The sequence below is a fragment of the Panthera onca genome, chromosome D1, assembly GCF_046562875.1.
Source record: "Panthera onca isolate mPanOnc1 chromosome D1, mPanOnc1 haplotype 2, whole genome shotgun sequence".
Taxonomy (NCBI): domain Eukaryota; kingdom Metazoa; phylum Chordata; class Mammalia; order Carnivora; family Felidae; genus Panthera; species Panthera onca.
Genome location: NC_138348.1, coordinates 481,799 through 500,978, shown reverse-complemented (window position 1 = coordinate 500,978; position 19,180 = coordinate 481,799). Strand labels below are relative to the sequence as shown.

General features: G+C 59.3%; 1 protein-coding gene across 3 annotated transcripts in view; it reads left to right on the top strand.

Annotated features, from left to right (window-relative positions):
- Window positions 1-19,180, top strand: part of DEAF1 (DEAF1 transcription factor) — a 24,292-nt gene extending 5,112 nt beyond the window's left edge. The window contains exons 3-12 of one of the 3 annotated variants that reach the window (XR_009602536.3): window positions 276-405; window positions 673-819; window positions 1,276-1,415; window positions 1,933-1,998; window positions 4,558-4,684; window positions 5,666-5,794; window positions 6,250-6,378; window positions 7,828-8,075; window positions 13,730-13,936; window positions 14,898-14,992. Coding sequence is in view for 2 of the 3 variants with exons in the window: in XM_060607592.3 (XP_060463575.1) it covers window positions 276-405; window positions 673-819; window positions 1,276-1,415; window positions 1,933-1,998; window positions 4,558-4,684; window positions 5,666-5,794; window positions 6,250-6,378; window positions 7,828-8,075; window positions 14,898-14,987; window positions 18,764-18,868 (1,311 nt within the window). In the remaining variant the exon portion in view is untranslated. Of the gene's footprint in view, window positions 1-275; window positions 406-672; window positions 820-1,275; window positions 1,416-1,932; window positions 1,999-4,557; window positions 4,685-5,665; window positions 5,795-6,249; window positions 6,379-7,827; window positions 8,076-8,629; window positions 9,336-13,729; window positions 13,937-14,897; window positions 14,993-18,763 lie in introns of those variants that run through there. The other 2 variants (XM_060607592.3, XM_060607593.3) reach the window with 2 other exon arrangements.

Below are 19,180 nucleotides of genomic sequence, written 5' to 3'. Positions count from 1 at the left end.
AGCAGGCTCCAGGCTCTGAGCTGTAGCGCAGAGCCCGATGTGGGGCTTGAACCCATGAACTGGGAGATCGTGACCTGAGCCGAAGTCAGCCGCCTAACCGACTGAGCCACCCGGGCGCCCGTGTTTAGGTCTTTTAGCGGCATCTTGAAAGAGCCCACGGAGGCACGGTTGGCGCACTTGTCGGTGACGGTCAGCGAGGCCCATGTCCCGTCGCACCGAGTGGCAGGCGCCGCAGCTGTTTGTCTGGGAGACTCACGGAACGTTCTTTCCTCCAGTCTGGCAGGACAGCCCTGCAGATCGGGGACAGCCTGAACACAGAGAAGGCCACGCTGATTGTCGTGCACACGGACGGGAGCATCGTGGAGACGGCGGGGCTGAAGGGGCCAGCTGCACCCCTCACTCCAGGTGCCAGCACACCTGGGCGCTTGTGGAGTTCATGCTGGGGGCGACCTGTTTATTTTTGTGGTGAATTCGTAATATAAATGTTCCTGTTTAAGGAGAGAAAGTGGGGTTTTACGAGCCGAGAAAGAGCTGCCTGGTGCCGCTAAGTCGGGGTGGTCTGTGGGCAGCCGGACGACCCGCCGTTATAAGCCAGTCGGCGTGGTTGTACTTGCCTGGTTATCTTGGGTGCGTCCGGCGTCTCTTACTCTCAAAACGCTTCCTTTGCCCAAGGCCCTCAGTGCCCTCCGACTCCTGCAGCTCCCGGCCAGGAGCGAGGCGGAACCAAATATAACTGGGACCCCTCGGTGTACGACAGCGAGCTGCCCGTGCGCTGCCGGAACATCAGCGGCACGCTGTTCAAGAGCAGGCTCGGCTCAGGTGAGGCGCCCGTCCCCTCGCGGCCCCACACACGTGTGGACCGTGCCGGGGCGGACGTGGCTCACAGCCCCGGGCACTAGAGCTGGGGCCGTGGAGAGGTTTGGGGCGTGATGGGGACGCAGTGAGAAGACGCAGCAACCCGTGGTGGGGGGAAAGCGGGGGAAGAGGAGTTCCCACAGGGAAAGTTCCCAGGGTGGGGCAGGTGGCAGGAGGTCATCGTGAGACCAGGGTGAGCTTGCGGTGGCCGTGGACAGTGGGGCGGGGAGGTGCGGTGGGCCTGCGAGTGTGGATTCGTGGCGGGGGCTTGCCTGCTGCGGGCCGGCCGTGGGGGGGGGGGGGGGGTCACGCAGGCCCAGCAGGGGGGCTGTGGCGTTTGCGGCCCATCTGAGGAAGAGCCAGCCGAGGCCGCTGGGGGTGGGCGGTGCGGCCACTTGCTGGTCCTTCGTGTCACTTCAGGCGGCCGGGGCCGATGCATCAAGCAGGGGGAGAACTGGTACAGCCCGACTGAGTTCGAAGCCATGGCCGGAAGAGCCAGCAGTAAGGACTGGAAGAGGAGCATCCGCTACGCGGGCAGGCCGCTTCAGTGCCTCATTCAGGTGTGTGCGCGCCGTCCCCCCGCAGCTACAGTGGGGGGTCCCCACGGCAGCCCCGGCGCGTGGCCGGCATGTGCGGTCAGACAGAGGCCGCCTGGTCGTGTGGTCCCTGGCAGGTGACCTCGCCTAGTGTCCTGGTGTTTCACGCATTCGGTGCCTACGGTGCTTGCCAGGAGTGCCTGAGGCAACACCGTAGCTTCCCCTGGAGGCGCGTGACCTTTCCCAGACGCTGACCACCCCCCCCCCCAACCCCGGTTTACCCGTCGTGAGAGGGGCGGGCTTCTCACTGCTCTTTGCAGGTAGCGCTTTGCGTGTTGGTCAAGAAATAACGCTCGTAGAGTCTTCACCTCCCAGAAGGGACTCGGTGGACCCTGCCGCCGATAACCGCCTCGTACAACAGGGAAGTGCGAGGAAGAGGTGTTTCTGGAAGCGACAGGGTTTTGTGTTTATGAGCGACAGACACGCCGTAGAGCTGCCGAAAGGCGACTTTCTCACGTACCGTGTCTTCTCTGAATTTCAGGACGGGATCTTAAACCCTCACGCTGCCTCATGCACCTGTGCCGCCTGCTGTGACGACATGACCCTGGTGAGCGGCCGGGGGGGGGGGGGGGTCACCTGGTGGGGCCGGGGTGCGCGTGGGTGGGCAGGGCCGCTGCGATGCCCCCACGCCCTGCCCCGCACACGGCTCTGGCGCCCCTGCAGCCGATCCAGGGGCTGTCACGTTTCTCTCTCAAACTCTGCGTCTCTGGCGTCGCTCTGATGCTGCAGGTGGTGCAGGCGGGGAACTTGCTCCAGTGTCACCATCTTAACCCCAAAACGGAGCACACCGTGTTCTTTACGGTCGTGGGGAGTACGTGTGTGCTGTCTTACATCCTGTGTTTTTTAACGTTGTGTCCTAAAAGTACTACGTTGAAATTATGAGGGGCTTTTAAGGTCTTTTGAAACATTTCTATGTTCTCAACTAACAGTTTCAAAAAGAGAATGAACGTTTTCATTGATTTTAACCTTTGTGGCTGTGTAGCTTTCAAAAACGTGAGAGTAACGTGTAGTGTCTGAATGTCTTAGTTTGGTTTCAGCCTTCCTTACTGTTAAGTTCTACTTTGAGATGTTTTCAAGTGAACTAGAAAGCTGTTCAACGAGATACCCTGGTTTTACTTTGATGAGCTATCTGGTTAATTTTTAGAAGATTTGAAAGGAGATGTAACTGGAGAGACCTATCACAGTCTTGGGTGGAAAATGAAATATCCTCAAATCGTCTAGTTCGTGTATGGATTAAATATTCTCGTGGAGTGAACAATGGGATATTTTTGTGAAAATGAAGTAGCTTTCAAGTTCACTTGGAGAAACTACCAGGGAGAGCACCCTGAGATCTCGTAGGGGGAAGAGAGTAGGAGGGAATCGTCCCGTTAGGGAGTTTAGAAAACTTGCGAGCACTCTTTGCAGTTGCTGGAGAACGTGGAGACGGGTGTAAACAGGACACGTGAGGGATGCGTGTGCGACACACCTAGACCCGGCTGTGGAAAGAAACGCGGGAAGCCCTGAGCCGAGGCGGCGTGGCCGGGGTTGGAGGCCCAGGAAGGGCTCGGGCGCTGCCCTCACGGTCTGCAGGCTCCACACGGTTCCTCGGAATCCCTGCGGGGCTCTGTGGAGCTTTAAACAAGCTGGTTTTATAGTCGGTAAGAAAGGCAAAGAAGCAGGACAGCCAGAGCGATTTGGAGGAAAAGACTGAAGTCGGAGGGGTCCCAGCCCTTGAGGACCTTTCCCACTGCTGTTGTGATGGAGACGTGCGCGTCGGCAGGGCGAGGGGTCGGCGGGGCCGCGGGTGCACTCGCACTCAAGGGTGTCGGCTGCGTGGCGGTGGGGACAGCTGCACTCGGCGTAGAAATGCTTCTCGGCCCCAACCTGGCATTTCATGTGCAGATGAATTCAAAATGGGTCACAGATCCAAATTTATCCAAAACATGAAACTCACATTTTGGGAAGAAAACACAGGGGAGAACTTGGGGGCCTAGGGCTCCCTCCGCCTACCGGGACATCTGCAGCCCTGGTTCTGAGTCGCAGAAACTAAATTCTGGGCAGGTGTGGCCAAGAGACTGGGGGCTCCTTCCCTCACCAGCCTCCTCTCTGAGGGCAGAGGCCACCCCCAGGAGTGGCAGGGCAGGAAGACCGTGCCACCAGCGTCCTCCCCCCAGCTCTAGAGCCTCGCCACGTGGACTGGAGCCCTGGAGAGGCGGCTGGTCGGCAGTGAGAGCAACCCGCTAAACCGGAGAAGTAGGGAAGGTGGCGGCTAAGAAGAATCCGTCTGGGATAAGAACAGACCTCAAAGATTTGCCTCAAAAACTCCCCATGAAGGAGCCCTAATGCAGTTGGATCTGCCCCCAGGCCTCGGAGCCGTGAGCAGTCTGCGGGGGGACAGCACAGCCCCTGCTGGGTGTGACACCCTCCCTGCTGCCTGGGGACAGCCAGGTTGCTGACCTGATCAGTAGCAGGAACCCTGGAGAGAAGGAGTCCGTCTCAGTGTCGCTACAGTGCATCACTAAAGCGTCCATCTTTCGCGAAAACGTTGTAAGACTTGCAAAGAAACGGGACGTGAGAGCCACACAGAAGAAAATGGCCAGCAGGCACGACCCAGGGCTTCCGAGGACCCCCTTTATGCTCACAGAGCGGAGGGCGCCACGTGCTCGGGTGGCCTCGGGGGACCACAGCCGGGGCAGGGCTGCGACCCCAGAGACTGGCCTCCCCTCCTGCCTGAGGCTGGACAGCCAGGTGGCAGGTGCAGGGCTGGCTTCTGCCGTTGCTACTCCTCTCGTCTGTTCCCAAAGCCTCTTCAGTCCTGCTGGAATGTTCTGTCCCATGGGGCAGAGGCTCTCCTTTGCCGGGTCGTTCTCTGTTTTCTGTCTTCTAGCAGTCCCTGGGAATCCTGTGTGTTGACGAACGTTATCTTGTTTTTAAACACTGCTTTTCGTGTATTCCTTTAGAAAGAATCTTTTCTGTCCCTCAGGGACCTTGGGGCCTGCAGAGAGGTCGGGCCTCTGCAGCTTCCCGCCCGTGGTCCTGCTGTGCCCCCTCCCCCCCCCCCCCAGGTGTGGGCAGAGACGGGCACGGGGACAGTGCTGGCCCTGTCTCACTGCGCCTCTCCCCGCAGAGCGGCCCAGTCAGGCTCTTCGTCCCCTACAAAAGGCGCAAGAAGGAGAATGAGCCGCCTGCGACCCCCGTGAAGAAGGAGCCCCCCAAGAACATCACGCTGCTTCCCGCCACCGCCGCCACCGCCTGTGAGTTTGAACGAGGCGGAGCCGCGGCCCCTCCAACCCCTGGGGCTCCCTTGTTCTGTGGGGGCCGCCCTGGGGGGTTTTCCTCATCTCCGTAGACTCCCTGGCGTGCCCCCGGCAGGTGTCTCCTAATGGAACGAACCAGGAGCCATGCCTTCTGGGAGGGGGCATCTGCAGGAACACCTTCGCTCAGCCCCCATGTCCAGATGCCTCACACGGTTGTCTCGGAGTGGGGACCAGGTGGACGGAGGGAAACCCTGGCTGTGTGTGAACCGGAGTGGGGCGAGGCAGGGACGAGACAGGTGTCTGCAGCCAGCGCCTTTGCCCGAGGCTGTGAACAAGCATCTACAGAGAGCGGTCCCCCCACCCCTCGCCCCCGCCCCTGCCCTCCCACCCCGGCGCTCTCTGTCTGTGGTTCCTGCGGCCAAGGGGATGGGGCAGCATGAAGGGCTGTGGGGGCAAGTCTGCTTTCGTCTTCAACCTCTGTGAATCTTTTTTTATTTTAATTTTTTTTTAACATTTATTCTTGAGAGAGACAGAGTGCAAGTGGGGGAGGGACAGAGAGGGAGACAGAATCCGCAGCAGGCTCCAGGCTCCGAGCTGTCAGCGCACGGCCTGACGTGGGGTCACACTCGTGAGCCGTGAGATCACGACCTGAGCCGAAGTCAGACGCTCAACTGACTGAGCCACCCGGGTGCCCCAACCTCTGGGAACGTCTTTCTTAATTCCAGCCACAAAGGAGTCTCGCAGTTACTTCCAACTTTATGTTTTGTTTTCCAACAAGGCAGCTCGTGCCTCTGTTGCCGGTTCACATGTGAGCAGGGTGTCCTAGAGAGCCTGCCGCCTTGGCCCTGGTTCCCGTCAGAGGTGCAGGGTCCCTGGTCTTCTCCAGCCCCTGCAGAGGTGCCTGGGGCACGTGCTGGGTCCAGGCTTTGGCGTGCGCCGTGGTCAAGCCGGTGGTAAAAAGCACTTCTGCTTTTCCAGTCACCGTGACCCCCTCAGGACAGATCACTACCTCGGGCGCACTGACCTTTGACCGGGCGTCCACCGTGGAGGCCACCGCCGTCATCTCGGAGAGCCCGGCCCAGGGCGATGTCTTCGCGGGAGCCACGGGTGAGTTGTCCTTGGCACCTGCCCTGTGGGCCACACGCGTCACCCCTGTTAACCTGGGGCTTGGAGCAGCCTGGAGCAGGGGCGTCGGGTTGGCGTGCGTGGGCGGGCGCCGGGCAGGCGTGCGGGTCTATCAGTTGTGGCAGAAAATGCCCACGGTTTGCCGACTCCTGCTGTGGACCGGCTGCGAGGCAGAGACTCCCGAGGCCACGTGTGCTTGTAGATGTTCCACTAGCCGCGTCCAGAAAGCGGAAAGAGTGGAGGTTAACGTTTAACATTGTACGTCACCCGGTAGATCCCGGATGCTAGCGATTCAAACAATTCATCGCGTTTCTGGGGCTCAGAAGCTACCTCCTTGGACGGTGCAGCTGGAGACTCGTCGAGATTTAAAATCTGTGCAGCCCCAGCCAGGCCCCAGCCGGGTCCCAAGGCTGTCTTGTCCCTCTCGTCCCCGACAGTGCAAGAGGCAGGCGTGCAGCCCCCGTGCAGAGTCGGCCACCCGGAGCCGCACTACCCAGGGTATCAGGACAGCTGCCAGATCGCACCCTTCCCGGAAGCAGCGCTGCCAACGTCTCATCCCAAAATAGGTGGGTGCGAGAGACGTCCGGCACCCGCCGACTCTGGCCTTGGGGTCGCTCTCGGGAAAGACTTTCTGACGAAGTAGGTTTCACGTGGGTTCTTTCCCGTCGCTGCGCCGGATCGGGGCCTGCGTTTGTGAACGCACTTGGGTGGTCCGCACGGACCTGAGACGACGCCAGGCCCTTGCAGAGGGAGGCTGCGAATTCTGGCGTGTTCCCTGGGGCGGCGCGGGGCTCGGTACGGGCGGAAGCGGAAGTGCAGGTGTTTGCCTCGCTCCCGGTCTGACACGGGACGGCCTCGCACTGCATACGCTTGGCGGCTGTGGTCCTTCACTTAATCACACAGCTGGGGCACGTCCCCGTCAGTGCGCTTCGTTTAAAGGGAGCTTCCGAAACCAGCTGGCGGGCGTTTGTGTGTTTCTCGTTTCTGCCGTTCTAGATGACGCGGCGACAGAAACGTGTAGTTTTATAGACACGCCACCCTCCTTCCGTTCTCGCGGGCTTGCTCGCCATGTGTGCCTCCCCCTCCCCACCTCCTGCACGGGCCCATCGGGGCGTCTGTCCCGGGAGGCTGGATGCGAGACCGTTATCGCTCAGCCAGGGGCATGCTCGCCGCACTCGGGTGTCCCTGCCCGCGGGCTGCGCGGCGCACGGAGGTGGGGACGTACGCGCACGTGTGTTCCACTCTGGCCCCGTCCAGACCACAGGGTCCCTCTTGCTTTCCTCCTTTCCACCTTTGTAACGCTGTCCTCCCCCTGTGACACCTGAGTTCCGTGACCCTTAATTAGGACCCCGTGTGTGGCCGTGGATGCCAGGGAGGACTTGACGGGATGCGTCGCGGTCGGAGCCACTGCCTCAGGCTGTCCTTGTCCCCTTGCTGTCCGGGTGGCCGCCCTGCACGGGGCACATTTCGTTGTGGTCTGGGTCATCCGTGAGCGCCTGGCTTCCAGCCCCGTACGTCCGTGGTTGGGCCTTCATGTGTGCTTTCTGGTGCTGGCACTGGGGGCTTTCAAGTGTGGTGCTGTGACTGGAAGAATGTCTCCCCATCTTCTGGGGCAGTTTACAGGGAGGCCGTGTGGTGCGTGGTATTTATGTCTGTCCCTTGCCCCCACACTTTCCGAGTTTTTTTTTTTAAGCAGTTCGTTCATTCATTCTCTTTCTTTCTTTCTTTCTTTCCTCCTTTTTTTTTTGTAAATTTTAGAGAGAATGCAAAGCAGGGAGAGGGAAGGAGAAAGAGAGTCCCAAGCAGGTTGTCTCTCAGCGCAGAACCTGATGTGGGGCTTGATCCCATGAACCCTGAGTCATGACCTGAGCCAAAACCGAGAGCCAGATGCTCAACCAACCAAGCCACCCAGGCGCCTCCACTTTCCAACATTGGATTAGAAGTTTTAACAGAGACCGCTTTGAAGGGAGGAGACATATTAATTTCTTGTTTTATTTGCGTTCCGAATATTCTAGTGTTGACCTCCCTGCCGGCCTTGGCTGTCCCACCCTCCACCCCCACCAAAGCCGTCTCCCCCTCGGTGGTCAGCGGGCTGGAGATGTCGGAGCCTCGGAACTGGCTGTACCTGGAAGAGATGGTCAACTCCCTGCTTAACACGGCCCAGCAACTGAAGACACTGTTCGAACAAGCCAAGCAGGCCAGCTCCTACAGAGAAGCCGCCGCGGCCCAGGCCAGAGTCCAGGCGGACGCAGATCGCAAGGAGGTAACGTTGGCGCAGGCAGATGCTGGGGGAGGTGACGTTGGCGCAGGCAGATGCCGGGGGAGGTGATGTCGGTGCAGGCAGATGCCGGGGTCTGCGGCCACCTGCCCCCCCGCCTTCCGCTGGCTCCGGGGGTGGCCGTCCCCTAGCTTCCTGGAAGAGCACCGCTAGAGAATCGTTTACAAATGAAGCCTTTCTCACAGATAACTGAATGCTGTTGGTGGGGAGATATTTGTGCTTTTGTTTTTAATTTTTTTTTAAGTTTATTTATTTTTGAGAGAGAGCACAAGGGGGGAGGGGCAGAGAGAGAGGGAGACACAGAATCCGAAGCAGGCTTCAGGCTCTGAGCTGTCAGCACAGAGCCCGACGTGGGGCTCAAACTCATGAACCACAGATCATGACCTGAGCTGAAGTCGGAAGCTTAACCGACTCAGCCCCCCAGGCGCCCCTGAGCTTTTATAAATAAAATCAACTTATTTCAAAAGGGACAAAATGTTCTACACACCAGCCATAGTTTTTGGACACTCACCTGTCACGGGCATTATTTATACTTTCAGATTATTGTCATGTGGTGAAAACGTGCCTTGTGTTCTGTTGAGTTTGGAGATGCGTCCCCTGGGGTGTTTGGCAGGCGTGCGTCTCCCCCATTACCAGCTGGAAGCTTCCGCGTCTGAGCTCCTCCGCCTGCACCTCCATGCCTGATGGAGGCCGCCTCCGTGTTGTTTCACTTCCAGCTTCCAGCAGGTTCTTCCGAAGGAGGATCCCGGGCGTCCGGGTTCACGGAGCACAGCCGGGGGACGTTCTCTCAGCTCGTCACTGCAGCCCCTGCGGCTTTTTGTGCGCGGCCTGGAGGTTGCTTAGGGCCAGTCTCCCAGGTGTCGGTGGGCGCAGGCCACCGGGGTCACCAGGGTCGGAGCAGCACCAGCCGAGGCGTGTGCTCGGCAGGCGTGGGGCACTCGGAGGCGTCCTGCGGGAGGTGGGGGTGGGGGGCACAGCAGCGATGTGTTCTTAACGGGAGCTTTCTCCGTTACAGTAAACGTGGACTTTGGTTTGTAAACAAAAGTCAGATTGGTTTTTTTTCCCTGTCATATCTATAATACGAACATTTCTGTTAGTTTATTCCCATTTTTTATAAATCAGAGGGAAGAAAAGCTTTGCAGGCTCTCGATTTTCTATATGACTTAACGTGTGATTAATGTTTTTCCAAGGAAGAAAAATGTTGCTTCTCCTGAAGGAGATAAATTAAAAAACCTTTTTTAAAAGCTAGAGTTCCAAACTAATACATAATCAGCGATGAATTTTATAGGAAAGAGAAAAGCAGAAAAAAAGGTTTTAATTTCTTTACCCAAAGATAACGCTTGCTGGGTTCTCCAGTGTTTGAGAATTCTAGGTTTCTTGGCATCACTGGATTCTGACAGAGTCTTGTTTCCGTGACAGGATCTGTAGCTTCAGTCTCTGAGACTGATGTCCCACCCCCCGCGTGCGCGGGCTGATGTCACAGGCTGGTGTCCCACCCCCGCGTGCGCGGTGCTGGTGCGCTCACCCGTGCTGGCCTTGGCCGTGCTCCTCAGCCCCGCTTGCGCCTCCGGTGCCGCATTTTCTGTCCTTTGTTTTTGTGGAGACGCCCGCCTGTCACCTTTCCTTTCGGAAGCACATCCTGAGTGACCTCGCCTTCTGGTGGTCACCAGCACCTTGATGCTAGCCCGTCCTCGTCGTGCGTTGTGCCGCCGGGATTCTCGATCTCTTATACGCCCTGCGTCTCTGGCTGTGTCGAGGACTGTTCTGTCTCTGCCTTTGGTGTTTGGCAGTTTGGCCGTGATGCACCTGAGTGTGGTTGTCGTTGTATTTAAATTTGGTGGGCTTGCTGATGATGTCAGGGTGCCGGGGTGCGCAAAGGCACGCGGAGGCTGGATGACTATCTCAAGGAAGAAGTGAGGGCTCACAGCTCCGTGGAAACAGGACGCACAGGACGCACGCGTGCCACGCGGCAGCAGACTGAGCCACGGGGGGAAGCATGTGGGTGGGTCGGGAGATGGGGGGCGGGTGTGGACAGTGGCTTCTGCGGGAAGGAACGCACACAGCAGGGTGAGCCCGCTGTGCCTGGTTTTTGGGGCCTGACCTCTGGTGACCTGGGCAGGTGCAGGGTGGGGTGTGGGAGACCACGGAGGAGGGCGTGGGGGTGTCGCCTCGGGAAGACACGGTTCAGTGTCTCCAGGGATGGGCTCACCCTGCGAGGGGCAGACCTCCCGCATCAGCAAGGCCCCAGGCCAGACCGGTCAGGGCAACAGGACACCGTAAATGAGAGGGCAGGATTAGCTCGAACCTTGGTTTTGATTCAGTTTGATTCAGTCACTGTTTCTAGAACTATTTTTAACGCCCGGTCTCTCTGTCTGCTCCCTTCCAGTTACACGTGTACGTTGACTGCTTGGCGTGGCGTGTAGGTCGCGAGACTCTGGCCACACCGGTCGGTGTGAAGTGGGGTCTCACGTGGCTCGGATTCGCTTTTCCTCCCTGACCGACGGCGCCGAGCTCCGTGCCAGGGGCTGCTGGACACTCGTGTGTCTGCTTTGGGGCAGTGTCTCCTCAGACCATTTGCCCATTTTTTTGTTTTTATTTTTATTTATTTACCTTTTTTTGAGAGAGAGAGCGTGAGTGCACACACACTAGCGAGGAGGGGCAGAAAGAGGGACATAGAGAATCTTAAAGAGGGTTCCACGCTGAGACACGGGGCTCGATCCCGTGACCCTAGGATCATGACCGGAGCCGAAATCAAGAGTCGGACAGTCACCTGACTGAGCCACCCAGGCGCCTTTTTTGTCTGTTGTCAATTTGGTGATTTGTGTTTCCTTAGAAAAAGCACTTTAAAAAAACCCCTGTCGTCGCACAAGTTAAGGTTGTTCGCCGGTCGCCTGTTCAGTGGCAGGTTCCGTTTGAGTCACTGAACGGGTGTTGCCGGTACCTTCCCCCCAGAATTAAAAGGGATCTGAGGGGTGAAGGGAGGCTGTGGGGACCGCCCCCACCATGTCCTGTGGCCCAGGCGGTGTGCCGGGAAGCCGCCAGCTGTGGGCTTGTCCGTCCTTCTGTCCGGCAGCGTCCCTCTGGGGAGGAAGCCTGTCTCTGCACAGCTGTCCTGGAGCATCTAAGGAATGAAAAGGAAGGAATGTCTGCGTCTTGCTGGTTCAGATCGGATGCAGAAGCGTAAACTGGAAAACAGCAGTTTGTGTTCTTACCTAGATGGTCGCCGAATTGTGGGTTCTCAGCCAGGGACCTGGTGGGTGCCCCAGCCCTGGTGGCTGGCAGAGGGCGGCTCTGTGCTTCGGAGCCTGGGGACACCGTCGCGCTCCGCCTGTGCCCTGTGCAGCTCTCCCCCCGTGTCCTGCCCTGTGAACGCAGGGCTCCCATCAGACAGAAGGGCCAGCTGGGCAGAAAGCTCAGCTTTGCGCTCCTGACGGTGGAGCCCTGCTCCCTGGGTAGCCTGGTGAGGTCACGTGCACTGGCAGACCCGGGCTCCACACGGGGACGATGGGTCCGGCTTGTGTGGCTCTCTGATGGCCACAGCTGGACTCTAGGCCCTTGGATTTCGAAATGCGGGGCCCTCACATCTGCCTGACACCGTGGAGGGCCCTCTCTCCGGGGACTTCACAGGGTCAGGAGGGGCTAGAAGGGCGGGAAGGCCCCCACTCGAGCAGCGTGTGAGGAGACCCAGAGCACTCCCAGCCTCGGGAAGCGGCCCTCGGGGCCTGGGGGTGCGGCGTCCCCTCGGGGCAGAGCCCCATGGAGGGGGGATTTCTGTCTTGGGACTTGGTGTGGCGGGAGCGTTTGGCATCAGCCGGGGTGAAAGCCCATTTCCCTTTGCAGAGCCCCTCCCTGCGGAGAGCAGGAGAAGTTTCTGTGCCCTCAAAGGTTTGTTATTTGCGAGCGGTCCTCCTGTTTGATGGCAGTGCGGGGACCCATTCGCCACCGCAGAGGCAGACGCTGGTAGCACCGTCCCAGAGTGTCCCCCCTGAGTGCTAGGGGGACCAGGGGGACAAAATGCGACCTGGGAAGGCCATGGGAGTCAGGAAGAGGTGGGTCCGCTGGCCTCGTGATCTCCGCGAGTGAGGAGAAGCCAGGTGTTTGCAGCAGAGGGAGGAGGCCTCGCACTTCCCTGCGTGGACGTTTTATTTGGAATTTAAACAGAAGATCAAGTCTAGGCCGGCTGAGACCATTCGGGGTGTTTTTCCAGTTGTCGTCATGAGCCGTCTGCGTTTGTGTGTGCTTAGCTCGCCAGAGGTTAACCTGGGCCAAGAGCAGACGCCCTTCCCTGCCCGGGGCACAGCGTCCTGTCTCCCTCACCCAGGGCACGGTGTCCGGCATCTGGCTGGGGGCGCCACGGGGGCTCCTCCCGGCCAGCGGTGGCCTCCCCACTGCTCTTCTGTGCTTAGTTAAGAGGCGTGTGTAACCTGGCATCCAAGTGCACCAGCGGAAGTGGAACGCCTGGGGTGTGGTCGTCAGCTGGCCAGGGGCTGGAGTCAGGGTGGGGCAAGGTCACAGGGTCTGGTCCGTGGGGCCTCTTCCTGACTTCGGACCCCACATGGGCCCAGAGTGCTCTCTGGTGTCTGTCTTTGTAGGGCACTAACCCCGTGATGGGGGCCCCACCCCCACGACCTGACGCGAACCTAGAGGCCCCAACGCCCAGACGCTCAGCGTGCGCATTTTGGGGCATGTCACAGGCAGGGCGCGGACTCAGAGGTCTGTCCTCTGTAAAAGTGTCTTTTCCCTTTGCACACTGAGTCACCGAGCTTGTCCACCCCGGGGTGGGGGTGGGGCTGTCCTCCTCCTGGATGGGGGCGTGGGGAGTCTGGGTATGTTTTTGGAATTCCGCTTTGGGGATTTGTCTTTTATTCGTTTGTCTGACTTGGGATGGGTGTGTTTCCACATGTTTCACACTCCAGGTTATACTCTAGGCCTTACTTTGCTCACGTGTGGGCTTCTCTGCCCCTCGGGAGCTCGCCTCTGGCTCCTGTGTCCCTCTGGCGGCCTCCCCTCAGTGCACTTGCTGGTGGGCACTTCCTTCCTTCCTGGCGTCTCCTGCCCCGGGCCCGGGCCCAGCCGTTTCTCCGGGAGCCCCGGCTCCTCCCCTGGAGGATGGTCCTGGGAGCCACGTTCTGGGGCTGGCGTGCTCCTTGTCACTCTGGGCCTCTCGGCCGACAGTCGGAGCCACGTGTACAAACAACCCGTGTGTACAGACAGCTCTCGGGTTTCTGCACCTGTCTGTCGGTATCCGGACCTTGAGCGGACACCGGTTCATGCTGGCGTGTCTCACTCTGGTCCGAACCACAAGTTACTTTTGGTAAAAAAATAATTTTCTCGGGGGCGCCTGGGTAGCTCAGTGGGTTAAGTGTCTGACTCTGGATTTTGGCTCAGATCGTGATCTCACAGTTTGTGGGATCAAGCCCCACATTGGGCTCTGCACTGATAGCACGGAGCCTGCTTAGGATTCTCTCTCTCTGCCCTTCCCTGGCTCATGTGCTCTCTCTCTCTGTCTCTCTCTTAAAATAAATAAACTTAAAACGATGTTTCCCAGAGTGCCCTGGGAAGGCCCAGGAACCAAAGGCACGTACACGTGGTAGAGGAACCGCCCCATTCGGTCCCTTCGTTCTGACATTTTGATTCAGGTCACAGGGTCACTGCACCCCATCAACACTGCTGGGTGCTGGGAGCGCAAATACGGGAGGCCCAGGTGAGCGTGTGCCGTCTGGCCCTCAGGGCCAGACGTCCCGGGAGAGGATTCAGACCCCTGCTTCCTCCTCCAGCGTACAGCCCGAGGGCGGTGAGGAAGGCTCACCCAGCACAGGAGCCCGGTGCTGGCAGGCACCATCCTGGTGAGCCCCGTGCACCACAGCCTCTTGTCTGTGGGGTTCCAGCGCCGCCCCCCCCCCCCCCCCCCAATGCTCCGCTTCCTCTCGGCGTGAAGCCTTCCCTCTCCCCAGGCTAATTTCTGTATGAGGCCACAGACTGTCTCGTATTGGGTCTCGTAAAGCAGAGGCAGGGGTGCCAAGTGAGCGCCTCGGATTCCAGCTGGCGCTCCTATTCCTGGTAGCGACCGAGCACGCTCCGGGGGGCTTATGAGTGGGAAAACGTGAGAGTGCCGGATGTAATAATGTCCAGCAAGGAAGGAAGCTGAAGTTCAAATAGAACCCGGACGCGGCTCACCAGGTTGTGCACATCCTCGCAGAGCCCGGACTCTTCTGTAAAGGGTCCGACTTAACGTGCGTGTGGTCCCACCCTGGCCCGCTGACCCTTCCTCGCAGGCCCGCGCCGCGGTCAGGCCTGCACAGACCCCCTGCCATCTGGCCTGCACAGACCCCGTGCTCCAGCCTGTGCCTGGCGTAGCTCCCTGCTTTGGCGGGGGTGGGGGTGGTTGGTGGTCACAGCTGCCCGGTGCCCGCATTGCAACGGGCGGGTCTCTTACCGTGAGCCATTCTCAGTGAGTTCAGGGAAAAGCTGCACTTGCGGAATTTCAGGGGAAAGGGCACAAAGTGTGCACTTCCGTGAAGCCACAGAGACCGGCTGGGCTGGTGGCTGGGGTGCGGGCTGTGGACACGCAGCAGCCGGTGACGTGGGTCCGGGTGGCTCAGGAAGAGGCTGGTCATTCCCGGGTTCGGACTTGGCTGCTTACTTGGCAGAGAGGAGCCTTCCCAGCCTCTGGAGACATACCTGTGCCCCTGCGGCCGCTCCTCTCCCCGGGTGAGCACAGACCCTTTTAGGTGAAGACAGGGAGCTGGTTCTTGGGGTGACTGGGAGGCGTCCCCACGACACTGACGCCCGTGTCCCTTCTTGCAGCAGTCTTGTGTGAACTGTGGCCGCGAGGCCCTGAGCGAATGCACCGGTTGCCACAAAGTCAACTACTGCTCGACCTTCTGCCAGCGCAAGGTGCGTGCCTGCTCCCGCCTGGGTGCCCCCTGCTGTCCTGATCTCATGCGCATGCCCCCTGCTGCCCCATCCCCTAACACGCCCCCCCCCACTGCTGTCCGGTCCCCAAGTGTGCACCACCTGCCTCCCAGTCCCCGTGCATGTGCCCCCCTGCCACACTGTCCCCACGCACGTGCCCCCCTGCCGCCCCATGCACATGCCCTTTGCACTGCCACCGCCTACCCGCTAGGAGAGGCAGCTGCACCGGCTCCCTCCCTCGCCCACCGCGGCACAGTCCGCCCATTAGTCCTGTCTGCCCGGCCTCAGTCTCCTGCAAGTGTCCACAGGACCAAAGCCCTGAAGAAGCCACACACCTCGAGTGCAGTGGCCCGAGGCCTTCATGGTCAGGCATTTGCTGGCCTGGGCAAGCGGCTGTTCCTGTGTGTGTGTGTGTGTGTGTGTGTGTGTGTGTGTGTGTGTCTCCCCTGTCGGCCGCTGTTTTCTGGAGTCACTGGTGCTAGCTGGTTCAGGTGTCCCTAATTTCTCCCACCCACACTCAGCAGGGCTGTCACTGTCTCTTCTTGGTGCTGATTTGAAACTTAGCAGAGTTAAGAAGGGCAGTGTAGTTCATGGATAAATACTGGCTAATGGAGCCCTTAGCGTGGCCCCCATGCTGCCTTAAGAGGTAGCTGTGTGCCTGCCGACACCACTGTCCCCGCCAGGTGGCTTTCTGGAGCCTCTGTCACCAGCATTTCTGGAGCAGGAATAGCAGATGGCAGACGGAGGTGGGTGGGGACAATGGTCAGGGCCGAGTGCACATCGAGTTCCAGCGGGTCTGCAGATGCCTGAGCGCTGAGCGCTCCCCACAGTGCCGTGGGGGGGAAGGGCATGTGCGCACATCCCGCGGCCCCGGGAGAGTGCGCGAGAGCATCTTGCAGTCAAGTGCTAGGTGGCCTGTAGGTGTGTCTGTGGGGCAGGACCTGCCTCCCACGTGTGCTGGTAGCCCGGAGCCCGTTGGTCCCTCCACCCGCAATTGGTAGAGTTTTGGGGCCCGGAAGTCTGCACCTCCCCTGTAGGTGTCAGCACCGAGGAGGGGGCATCGGGCTTGTTAGAGCCTCCGGGCAGCAGCCTGTGCCCCGGGCTGCGGAGGAGGAGCGGGCACGTGGGGTGGCCAGGGCCGGTGGCGGGCCCCAGGCTGGTGCTGCCATGTGGCCAACCTTGGGCCTCGCTTTCTGCATCTTCCTTGAACTGGAACGATCACACGGACGGTTCGTGGGTTTGCTTCCCGATGGAATCGCTTCAGATGAGATTTTGTCTGAACTGCAGCCTGGGGCTGTGTGCTTGTGAAGCAGGCAGGCTAAACTTTAGGTATAATTTTGTGGACGAAGACTCCCTTTTTCCCTGGATTGTGTTAATTTTGTTCTCTTTTGATGTGTCTTATTGATAAAGACATGCTTTGGTTTTATTTCTGTAAATTGATACAAAATGAATCTCAAAATCCGTAATTCTCATGTGGGACCCAAAATGAACAGCGGGTGGGGGGTGTGAAGACAGAGGCCTGGGCTCCTCGTGGTGACCGGTAAAAGCTGATGTGACGGCCAGCAGTCCCGTCCGGAACGGCTCCCTCGATCCCTCCTGCGAACACGTGGGCGGGAGGTCAGTGCTGCGGGGTGACAAGGGCCATGACCTGGTAGGTTTTAACTCGCAGATGTGGTCTCCGTTCCGCATCTCGTCTGCCGTGTGTGCACGGACTCCACGACACGGGCCCGTTTTCAGGGTACGACCTGGTGATCATTAGTACTTGTAGCGCCAACATCCCAGTTCGGTCGTGGAACGGTCCACCACCCCTGAAGGACCCCGTGGGCCTCTCCCCAGCCTCTGAGAAGCACGAGTCTACTTCCTGTCCTCGTGTGTTTGCCTCCTCTGGGCACGTCACGTGGCGAGTGCTGTGATGTGTGGTCTCGGGCACCTGGCTCCTCGCGTTGGCGCATTTTCGCGGCTTCCGCTCCAGGGCACGAGCCCGGGCTTTGCCCCTTTTCTTCTGTTCCCGCTGGCCATCACCAGGAGTGCCGCTCTCTCCGAGTTTGTGAGTTCGCGCCCCTTCCTAGGTGGGCGTGTCTTCCCCTGCCCGGGCTGGGACCTCGGCGTGGGCTCGCGGGGTCGTGCGGGCAGTTTGTGTTTGGCTTTGCCGAGAAAGTTCCAGACCGCTTTCCCAAGTGGCTGCGGGTGCTACCCCTCCCCCGCCAGCACGTGGCGTGGTCCAGCGGCCGCAGCTGTCCACACCAGCTGTCCACCAGGTGCTAACTGGCATTCCTGTAACAACCAGTCATTTGGGCACCTTCGCATTACTTAGCGGGCAGTCGTGTGTCTCTTTTGGGGAAACGTCTGTTCAGACCTTTTGCCCCCGTTTGAATTGGGTCATTTCAGTAAGAGTATAGAGGGTTCTGTGCACGCTCTGGACACGGGCCTCCATCAGATACGTGATTTGCCAGGACTTCCAGCCTGTGACTTGTCTGTTTAATTTCTTAGTAGCAGGTTTGCAGGGCAAAAGTTTCTAACGTTGGTGAAGTCCAGTGTATCAAAAAAGTTTTTCGTGGAGATCACACTGTGGGTGTTGTGTCTCAGAACTTGTGCCGGCCTCCTGTTTTCCCCTAAAACACTGTCGTGTTTGCACCACGACGCCTTTCGAGCTCACAGTCACGTGCGGTGTGATGCCATGGCCCGGGCCGGCCCGGGCAGTTGTACACATTTTGTGCGTTCCCACAGTTTGTGGGTGATTCCCGGGGAGACTTCTGTTCTTGGGATATAATTATTTTACTGTGAGAACAGGGCAGGCTTGTTGTAGAAAACCTAGGAAACGTAGGACAGCACAGAGACGACCAGCTGGAACCCTGCCGTCCTGGACAGCGCCCCATCTGTACTTGCTTTTGCCCAGCGTGTTTGTGTTCGTTCCTATCACGTAGTTTCTTTTCTTTCTTTCTTTTTTTTTTAATGTTTCTTTATTTCTGAGGGGGTGGGACATGAGCGGGAGAGGGGCAGAGAAAGAGAGACACACACAGAATCCGAAGCAGGGTCCAGGCTCCGAGCCGTCAGCATAGAACCCGACACGGGGCTCGAACTCACGAAATGTGAGATCGTGACCTGAGCCGAAGTCAGACGCTTAACCGTGTGAGCCACCCAGGCGCCCCCCCATCACGTCATCTCTTGACCAAGCCCTAGGCTCACCTCCGGTCGAGGGTTACATCTGTTTCGACTAACACGGCCCTCATTTGTCCAGCCCCCCGGTCCTCGTCCAGAGCCCCAGTCTGGGCTGAGAGGTGGCTTCTCACTGCCTGCAGACGGGCTCCAGCCTTGCCTGAGCTCAGCCCCCTCTCCCCCTGCCAACAGCCCGACAGCATCTGCCCTGACCGGGGACTTGGTGGGCTTCCCCTCACGAGGACGTGGTATCTTGCTCGGCACACCTGCCCTGTCCCCAGTCTTCTCGTGGCCACAGCCACTGAACCCTTCTGTGGACATGAGGCCGGCCCCAGCTTTGTTCTCTCATTTTTGCCGGTGTAAGTAACACCGTGGGCGACGACGGCACCGGCTACAAATACTTCCTTGCAGGCGTGACTTTCTTTTCTCTGTATCTCAGGCGACAGAGGGATCAGAGTGCAGGTGGGCCTCACGGTGTCGGTGTCCTCGGGGCTCACCCCGGTTGTTTGCCATCTGAGCCGGCGCCTGCCACGTGGGGGTGGGCTTCGGGCCCTGCTCCCCAGGTCACACTCAGGTCACGTGGGGCGTGCCCTTCCTTTCAGGACTGGAAGGACCACCAGCACGTGTGTGGCCAGTCGGCGGCTGTCACCGTCCAGGCGGACGAAGTCCACGTCACTGACAGCGTGATGGAGAAAGTCACCGTGTAAGGGTCCCTGGGTTCCCTCTCCACGGTGCCGCCGGGCTGCCGCAGGTCGGGGACTCCGGAGGATGCTGAGGAGGTGAAAACGCTTGCTGGTCAAGTTGTTAACAGACTCTAAGTGACCTGCGCCCTTGGAAATGAGCCCCTGCTGCCCAGAAGCCCTGAGGGAGGTCGGGGCAGCGGCTGGACGCCGGCCCCGGGCCCTTGGCGCCTTCTCTCGGTGCTCTTTTTATCCCCTGGTCTTCCCCACGGGTGTGTCGTGTGCCGTAACACGCGTGTACATAACGTGTCTGTCAATAAAGCGGACGTCTCTGCCCCA